Raw genomic sequence first — 9,823 nt, 5'->3', positions numbered from 1 at the left:
AAAACTTCATTTTTGATTAGTAATATGCATTGCTAAGAACTTCATTTGAACAACTTTAAAGATGATTTTCTCAATATTTTTGATTTTCTCAATTATTTTTCAAATAGTTGTATCTCAACCAAATATTGTCCTATCCTAACAAACCATACATCAATGGAAAGCTTATTTATGATGTATAATCTCAATTTCAAGAAATTGACCCTTATGACTGGTATTGTGGTCCAGGGTTACATTTAATAAACGCAGACAAAAGCAGCAGAGCTTTCTTTAATTTATCAGTGTTTATTACTAGATTATTCTGAGTAACAGATGATCCATAAAACTATTTTTTATAAATGTACACGCCATGAGTCACATGTTCGTCACTCGTTTGGCTCTGGCATTTGGATCAACGTGTTCGTTTGTTCATGTATGTGGCTCCGCCCACTTCACCACTTCACTCTTAAACAGAACCTAATGGCAGAGTTCAGCGCAGCTGTACAACTCGCCTTTTCCGGGTGTGGATTTTAACAGTGTGGTTTCTCCGATTTCTCACCCTCTCCAGAGATCTGAAGCATAATGAGATCTCATGGACCATTGAGGACATGAACGGCCCTTTCTCTGCTCTCGACAATCTGAGGAAACTGTGAGTGATGTTATTTGCTTATTCATTGTTTGCGATATTACACAATTTTTAGAGCTGTCAATTTAGCGCATTTGACGTATAGACATGTGTTATCTTACATTGATGAACAGGATGACAACTGACTGCGTGAATGCAGTTATATGAGCCTAAAATTCAAGATATGAGCGCAAAAATGACCCTCTTATATTTATATCATATGAAATAGTTTAGTAATATCACACCGGCAAGAGTGCTGTTTTCCTCAATATCTGCACCACTGCAGATGTCATAGTGATTTGTTACAACAGTTCAATGAACAAGAAGTTAATTTTGTGTTACGTTTTAGATTTAGATTTACGTCAATTTTGCAAATTAAAATAGTTCAATTAAAGCCACAGCAGATCTCGAATCACACACAGCGGTGATTCGTTGAATCTGCGGGTTTGAATGAATCGAGTGAGTCAATGATTCAGTGACTTGTTCATTAAGTCACTTGCTTCGCTTCTGAATGAATCTGCCATTTGAGCGAATCAGTTGAGTGAATGATTCAATGACTCATTCACTTGCTTCATTGGCTGTTTGAATGAATCGGTTGTATGAATGATTCAATGACTCACTCATTAAGACAGTGACTCGCCGTCACCTTCTAGCGCTTTTAGTTTCATAAATCAAAATATTTCTCTCTAAAGCTACTTTTTTGTAATGTCTAATCAATGTTTTTTTCATCTAACGCAATGACTTGAAAAAGACCTTTTGGCAGGTAATTTCTTAGCCAAAATTGATGTGTGATTCATTTGCGATTAACACATCATGAAATTTTAATCGCTTGACAGCCCAATAAATGCTCTAAATAGGTTTAGTATCATTGCGCACTCCTGAAAGCATTCGTTTTTCTGTTTCTCAAGGTTTCTCCAAGGCAATCGTATCCGATCGGTCACCAGGAAGTCCTTCACAGGCCTGGACCTGCTGGAGCAGCTGTGAGACTCTCTCGCTTTCAGATCTGAAACATTTGATGATGATGCATGTTTGTTAGGTTCTTAAACGTCTGTTCTGTCCTCACATCGCAGGGACTTGAGCAACAACGCCATCATGTCGGTTCAAGCCAACGCTTTCTCTCAGATGAAGAAGCTGGCAGAGCTGTGAGTATGAATCTGTGCTCCTGCACTGAAGCCGCTCGTGAAGCTGCAGTGATTATTCACGTGTCTCTCGCTCCGTCAGGCACCTGAACACATCCAGCCTGCTGTGCGACTGCCAGCTCAAGTGGTTTTCTCCGTGGGTGGCCGAACACGCTTTCCTTCCTCTGGTGAACGCCAGCTGCGCCCATCCACATCTGCTGAAGGGCAGAAGCGTTTTCACCGTCGCCCACGATGAGTTTGTGTGCGGTGAGTGTTCATTTGGGAACGTATTCATGATTCCATTTCCTGAAACTGCACAGAAGCTGTTCCTTTCATATTTGCAATCAAAACTGTTGTGAATTTGACGAATAAAACTGTGTTTTTTAAAAAGAAACTAATACTTTTATTCTTTAAGGACGCATTAAACTGATGAAAAGTGACCGTAAAAACATTTGTAATGTTATAGATAGCATTTATTTGAAATAAGAACTGTTCTTTTGAACTTTCTATTCATCCTGAAAAATAAAATGCATCACGGTTTCCACAAAAATATTCATCAGCACAACTGTTTTCAACATTGATAATGAATCAGCATATTAGAATGATTTCTGAAGGATCATGTGACACTGATGCTGAAAATTCAGCTTTGATCACAGAAATAAATTACAGTTTAACAGATATTCACATTTTAGACTGGAATAATATTTCACAATATTACTGTTTTTACTGTATTATTTTTGATAAAATTTAAATAAAATTTAAATAAGACTGGAGCAATGGCTGCTGAAAATTCAGCTTTGATCACAGAAATAAATTACATTTTAACAGATATTCACATAGAAGGCAGTTATTTTAGACTGGAATGATATTTCACAATATTACTGTTTTTACCGTATTATTTTTGATCAAATTAAAATAAATTAAAATAAGACTGGAGTAATGGCTGCTGAAAATTCAGCTTTGCATCACAGGAATAAATTACATTTTATAATATCTTCACATACAATATATTGACATAGAAAACACTTGGAATAATATTTCTGTTTACTGTATTATTTTTGATAAAATTAGAATGAATTAAAATAAGATTGGAGTAATGGCTGCTTTGCATCACAGGAATAAATTACATTTTATAATATATTCACATAGACAAGTTATTTTAAATTTTAATAATATTTCACAATATTAGTGTTTTTACTGTATTTTTAATTTAAATAATGCAGTTTCGGTGAGCAGAGGAGATTTCTTTATAGTATATGCAAAAAATGGCATTAAAAACTGAAGCTAAACGGAAATTGAGCCAAAAGACAAAACATAATAAAACGATTAATATTTGATGTTTTTGTGCTTCGCAGATGATTTCCCCAAACCCCAGATCACCGTGCAGCCCGAGACGCAATCAGCCATCAAAGGCACAAACGTGACGTTCGTCTGCTCGGCGGCCAGCTCCAGCGACTCCCCGATGACCTTCGCCTGGAAGAAAGACAACGAGATCCTGAACGACGCAGAGATCCATAACCAGGCTCACCTGCGCTCTCAGGTCAGCGAGGTCAGCGAGGTCACGGAGTACACGACCACTCTGCAGCTGCGCCGCGTGGAGTTCACTAGTGAGGGCAGATACCAGTGCGTCATCTCCAACCACTTTGGCTCCTCGTACTCCACCAAAGCCAAACTCACCGTCCACAGTAAGTGTTCGGCTCGACACATTCACACATTTACATCTAAGTAGACTCTGTTTAATGTTTACATTATTGTGAATCTGTTTCATAACCTATTTAAACCTCATAATGCATTCATAATCTCTACTATTTTCACATTCAGTGTACGTTTGGACCCGAAGAATCGTTTTTTTTTTGTTTTTTTTTAAACAGTCAAAACTTCATATTTTTCAACTAAAACCATATTGTATCTGATCAGCAACTTCTCATTAATGAGTGAATGTGAAAAAAAGAGCAAAGTTTTGAATGATACTGGATGTACCCCACGTTTATTGATTAAAAAATTGAAGAAAAAAAATCTTTGAAATTTTAAATTTCGCGTGAACTACACCAAAAAAAAAATATATATATATATTTTTTTTTTGGTGTAGTTCACGCGAAATTTAAAATTTCAAAGATTTTTTTTCTTCATATACATTTTTAAAATTAATTAATTAATTTATTTATTTTATGTTGATGAGAAATTTTTTTGAATATATCATTGTATGAAATTTATAAGAACGTACCAGTATTAAACCCAGTGGAATGAATGGAATTTAAATTCCTTTAAATTTATAACTCATAATTGCTCAAAAACAGTCAGAATTTATCAAACCTACATAGTTATTTCTAACGAAACAACATAAATATTACTCTGAAAAGTTTTCAAACAAAATAAATTATTTTTACTTGCATGAACTTTCACTTACAGATGAAAAAAAGTGATACATTTTTCATGCTGCAGTGGTTGGACATTAAGTGACATATTCATGTTCATCAACAAACTTGTGTGAGATATGGGGAAAAGGCTAAATATATTTACACAATTTTTTGACACCAATATAAACTCGTTGACAATTTTACAAAATTATTTTTGACACTAATGGTCCTCCATACATTCCCGGGTCCGAACATTTTAAATGGTTATACAGTATTGCTTAAAACATAATTGTAAAAAAATCAGAAAAAATAAATAATGTGTATTTTGAGGCTCTTAAACAGGGTGTGCGCGGGTCCTTAAAAAGTAATAAAAGGCCTTAAAAAGTCTTAAAATGTCTTAAATTCAGATTCGATGGGTCTTAAATATTTTTTGGTCACATTACCGCTAAAATATCTTACGTCTGACGGACCTAATGATTGTTTACAATCATTGGACAGACCGAAGATTTTCTTTCTCCCCCGCGGTAGTTACTGCATCATCAGAGAGAATCGCAAGGTCGAACTACCTTATAATGTTCTCAATAATATCAATAATAATATAGGTCGAGCTACAGCTGATCAGCCTTCTAGCTAGTTTAAAATGTTTTTTTTTCGACCGGACTTGATTAAAACATAAGTGACAAAAAATTAAAATAATAATAACCAGCGAAGCATGGAAATGCGAGAATGATTCTTCTAATTTTATTAGCCTACATTGAATGTAAACAGCGATTTATAATGGATAGTGTATGTATTTCTGGTATCGAGGTCACGCTATTGAGGCTCACTCTGTTTGTCTTTTTGTGAGAGACTTCAAAACAAATGAGCGTAACCGCACACATAAAGAAACTCAGAAGAAACACACTGAGGTATAAATTCAAAATGTTTAGTTTATTCATAACATGATATAGTTAAGTAACATACCATGACAAGTGAGCTATTTTGCTGAATATTCTCACGACGCAAAAAACATTCAAAACACCTACAGAGTGCGCGCATTACGTGAAGTCTAGTGCGCTCTTTCACTGCATGATTCAGTCATTAACAGTGACCCACTGCCACCTACTGGCGGTTTTAATTTCACATTTAAAGTACCTTTTTATTATTTAAATAATTTCAAATATCAGTATTTAACGTTTTATGTTTAATATATCAAAACATTATTTATGCATTTGTAAAAATAGGCCTTTGTAAAGGTAAATAAAAAGATGCATTTTTAAATTGATAGAATGCTGATGAAAATATTCCTTCAGAATAAATAGTTTGCACCATCAAAAATCTTGGTGATGCAGTGCTTTTGCTGGGATATTTTGAATGGAATATTGTCTTCTGATATGAAAAGTTCACTGTGTATCTTAGTAATAAATATAATTTATTACAGTGATGATATTTTGTTTTCTTTTTACGTTAAACACATTAAATATTACATATATGTATGTATTACAGGTTTAGGTCTTAAATTTCATTTAAGGTAGTATTAAAAAGGTCTTAAAAAGTCTTAAATTTAACTTGTTCATGTCTGTAGACACCCTGTTAAAGCGTTTGCAAAGTTTTGTTTCCTAACAAAAAACGATGCTTTTTTTTAACTGTCCCAAATGTGTTAAAATTGCAAAGTTGGATTTCCTTGAGTTTGAAATCTGTTTTTCCCCCGCAGTGCTGCCGTACTTCACCAAAATGCCGATGGACCTGACGATCCGCGCCGGAGCCACCGCGCGACTGGAGTGCGCCGCTAGCGGACACCCGTCTCCTCAGATCGCCTGGCAGAAGGACGGAGGCACGGATTTCCCTGCGGCCCGCGAGCGGCGGATGCACGTCATGCCGAGAGACGACGTGTTCTTCATCGTGGACGTGAAGACGGAGGACGTCGGCGTTTACAGCTGCACTGTGCAAAACACCGCCGGCGCCGTCTCTGCTAACGCTACGCTAACAGTGCTGGGTGAGAGGATGCATGTGTTTGGCAGAAATGTGTTTATTCTAAAAGAGTGACATTACTAATGATGCATCAAAATAATTATATTACGAAACCAAAAATTAAAGACTTAATTTAGCTGAAAACTAAAGTATATAAAGAAAGAAAGACTGTATTCTAAATAATTAAAAAAATTATAATTAATTTATCACATTTAATGCATAGAAAACATTTAAATGGCATAAAGGCAGTTTTTCTAGAAACTTTTAAATTCATTTCTGGAATATAATTATTGTAATTTATATATTTAAATAATTAGAAAAACTTTACGCCACTTTTTCTATCAACATTTTAATTACTTCATTTTTTAAATTTAATACTTTTATTTATATTATATATATGTCCATGTAAGTATAATCAAACATACATTAAACAATAAAGACATCACTAACAGGTAATGTAAAATCTAATGAAGATGTAATATAACTTACTAGCACTAGCTGTATTTAATGTTTAAAGTTTGTTTTATATATTTTTGTATTTCCCTCCTAAACATCTGCTGTGTCTTCTAATGCATGCATAAAATATTTTGATATTTTTTGTGTATTATATAAAATTGTTTTAATTTTTGTATTTAATTTAATTTTTTTATTATATAGTGATCTGTCACACCACATTAAAGAGCATCAAAACCACATTTGTGTCCCTGGAGCACAAAAGCAGTCATAAGCAGCACAGGTATATTTGTAGCAATAGCCAACAATACATTGTATGGGTCAAAATTATTGATTTTTCTTTTATGCCAAAAATCATTAGGATATTAAGTAAAGATCATGTTCCATGAAGATATTTTGTAAATTTCCTACTGTAAATATATCAAAACTTATTTTTTGATTAGTAATATGCATTGCTAAGAACTTCATTTGAACAACTTTAAAGATGATTTTCTCAATATTTAGATTTTTTTGCACCCTCAGATTCCAGATTTTCAAATAGTTGTATCTCGGCCAAATATTGTCCGATCCTAACAAACCATACATCAATGGAAAGCTAATTTATTCAGCTTTCATATGATGTATTAATCTCAATTTCCAAAAATTGACCCTTTTGTGCTCCAGGGTCACATTTATTGTTTGAATTTTGTGAAAAGTGACAAAGCACAAAAATTACGGAGATTATTAGATGGGAGGCGCTACAAAAAATGTTTAGTGAAGCTTTATTCATGCATCAACCTCATCCTCAAACGAATGGATATTGTGAGAATTTCGGTTCTGGGTGAAATCTTTTTTTAAATTTTTTTTTTAATTTGACCGCACCAGTGTGTATTTTTCCCGAAGTGTCATGAAATAACGTCCCATTGCTCCTGCAGAGACGCCGTCGTTCCTGCGTCCGCTGATGGACCGTACAGTGGTGAAGGGCGAGACTGCGGTGCTGCAGTGTATCGCGGGCGGCAGTCCTCCACCTCGACTCAACTGGACCAAAGACGACAGTCCGCTGCAGGTGCCGGAGCGACTCTTCTTCGCCGCCGGGAACCAGCTGCTGATCATCGTGGACGCCGCGGACGCAGACGCAGGAACCTACACCTGCGAGATGTCCAACCCGCTGGGCACGGAGCGAGGGAACCTGCGTCTGACCGTCATGCCCAACCCAAACTGTGACTCGGGGCCGGCAGCCGGCGGGGCCCTGGGGCCGGAGGAGGACGGCTGGACTACGGTGGGCATCGTGATCATCGCTGTGGTGTGCTGCGTGGTGGGAACCTCACTGGTGTGGGTCGTGATCATCTATCACACGCGCCGACGCAATGAGGACTGCAGCGTCACCAACACGGGTCAGTCCTGACCCGACATCGCACGCTTTTAATTAGGGCCCTATGGTTTCCGTGATGCGGAAAACGCGGACGGAATCGCGGAATCCAGTCATAAAAACGGAATTTAATGTCACGGAATTTGTCAAATTTTGAATGAATTAATCAAAAGTAGGTCATTACACTTAAATCAAATCGCGATATGGACTAGTATCTGTAAATATTAAGCCGCAAAAGACTATTTAAATATCCTGCATGTTCTGCGTGTCTCTGTTAATGAATGGCGTCTCACTAAATGAGGACGTAAACACTGCTCTGAGAGTCACTTCACGAGCATTTGACCGTTTGATTTGAGTAAAACTAGCGTCATATCACATACACAGAACTGTAAAGGTATTCACGGCAACCCGTCAAAATAAAAGTCCGGTTTGATTTGAAGACATTGTGCCTATTACTATTTTTCAGTAGAATGCACATAACCTACTACTGCTAAAATGAAACAAACATTATTTTTTAAGGAATAATCACACAAAGACATGCTAAAACACAGAATTTGGTAACAATAAAAAATATGGTGAGAAAAAATAAAACATTTCATAGGGCCCTAAACGTAATTTTTGTTAAACTTTTAGTAGTTTCATGATTTTAATTAATTAGACATGCTTTTTGATTAATAAAATTTAATTTAACTATTAAAAAGGAGTCGAGAAAAATTCAAACGGAAAAAAACGGAATCCAGAAAAATTTAAATGGAAAAAACGGAATTTGGAAAAAAATAAAACGGAATTTAGGAAAAAATAAAACTGATTTCATAGGGCCCTAGATTTTAATGCATCGGTGACGTTTAACGCTGCTAACCCTGTCTCTCTCTCTCGTGTTTAGATGAGACGAATCTCCCGGCGGACATCCCGAGCTATCTGTCGTCTCAGGGAACGCTAGCGGAGCGTCAGGATGGATTCATGGCGTCTGAGAGCGGCAGCAGCCTTCAGTACATCAGCTCCTCCACGGGAGGATTTTACATGCCGCCCAAAGACATCAACAGTAAGACGTGACGCCCGCTGTCTTTAAATACACAGAAATGCACTGTAAAAAATACAAATATGTGAAATTTATGGTTAAAAAAAAAAGTTTTTTACTGTAAGAAAATACAAAATACTGAAGTAGTGTTATCAAATTAATAAAAGCAATAAGCCCCACGAAGCCGTGGTTTACAGCGAATTTATAACAGCTAAGGGGCGTTATGGAGTGCCTAAAACCCCCTTAGCTGTTATAAATTCACTGTAAACCACGGCTTCACGGGGGTTATTGCTTTTATGAAACGGTTATTCCATATACGTAGTAAGGTTTCACAAAATAAAACAGAGCAAATAAAGTGTAATGATATTAATAAAAACAGTATTCTTCCACCAAACAATGTAGCTCCTCAGAAACAGTTGTGGTTGTAACAAAGTGGTTGCCGAGCAACACACAAACGTAAACAAAGGTGTATGTTACTTTGTAGAGTAATTTACAACAGCTTCGAACTTGTCTCAACCAATCAGAATCAAGGACCGGAACTATCCACTTTATAATTAGAATTTTGCCATTAATTGTAATAATGCAGTGAAATTTTTGTGCTGCACACAGAGATCTGATCTGATCATCATCCAGTCTGTCTGTGATTACATGAAGAAACAGAACAAACTGAGACAGACTCAATCCAGAAGAAGCTTTGCGGAAGGGTTCTTGAAGTGTCGTGGAGACACAGTTCTTCTGGATTGAGTCTGTCTCAGTTTGTTCTGTTTCTTCATGTAATCAGACAGACTGGATGATGATCAGATGAGATCTCTGTGTGGAGCACAAAAATCTCACTGCATTATTACAATTAATGGCAAAATTCTAATTATAAAGTGGATAGTTCCGGTCCTTGATTCTGATTGGCGGAGCCACGTTCGACGCTGTTGTAAATTACACTACAAACATACACCTTTGTTTACTTCTGTGTGTTGCTCGGCA

At 36.3% G+C, this 9,823-nt stretch overlaps 1 protein-coding gene across 2 annotated transcripts in view; it reads left to right on the top strand.

Moving 5' to 3' along the window:
• The window catches only part of LOC107710079 (leucine-rich repeats and immunoglobulin-like domains protein 3), a 35,249-nt gene that overhangs the window by 19,920 nt on the left and 5,506 nt on the right, over positions 1-9,823 (top strand). For both annotated transcript variants that reach the window (XM_016514786.1, XM_016514787.1), the window contains exons 9-16: positions 545-625; positions 1,510-1,581; positions 1,672-1,743; positions 1,823-1,986; positions 3,075-3,404; positions 5,770-6,051; positions 7,394-7,852; positions 8,711-8,869. In XM_016514786.1, the coding sequence (XP_016370272.1) occupies positions 545-625; positions 1,510-1,581; positions 1,672-1,743; positions 1,823-1,986; positions 3,075-3,404; positions 5,770-6,051; positions 7,394-7,852; positions 8,711-8,869 (1,619 nt within the window). The remainder of the gene's footprint in view (positions 1-544; positions 626-1,509; positions 1,582-1,671; positions 1,744-1,822; positions 1,987-3,074; positions 3,405-5,769; positions 6,052-7,393; positions 7,853-8,710; positions 8,870-9,823) is intronic.

Source organism: Sinocyclocheilus rhinocerous, unplaced genomic scaffold, assembly GCF_001515625.1.
Source record: "Sinocyclocheilus rhinocerous isolate Xijiao unplaced genomic scaffold, SAMN03320098_v1.1 scaffold1589, whole genome shotgun sequence".
Taxonomy (NCBI): domain Eukaryota; kingdom Metazoa; phylum Chordata; class Actinopteri; order Cypriniformes; family Cyprinidae; genus Sinocyclocheilus; species Sinocyclocheilus rhinocerous.
Note: the sequence above shows the minus strand (reverse complement) of the source record. Positions and strands in the feature narration are given on the sequence as shown.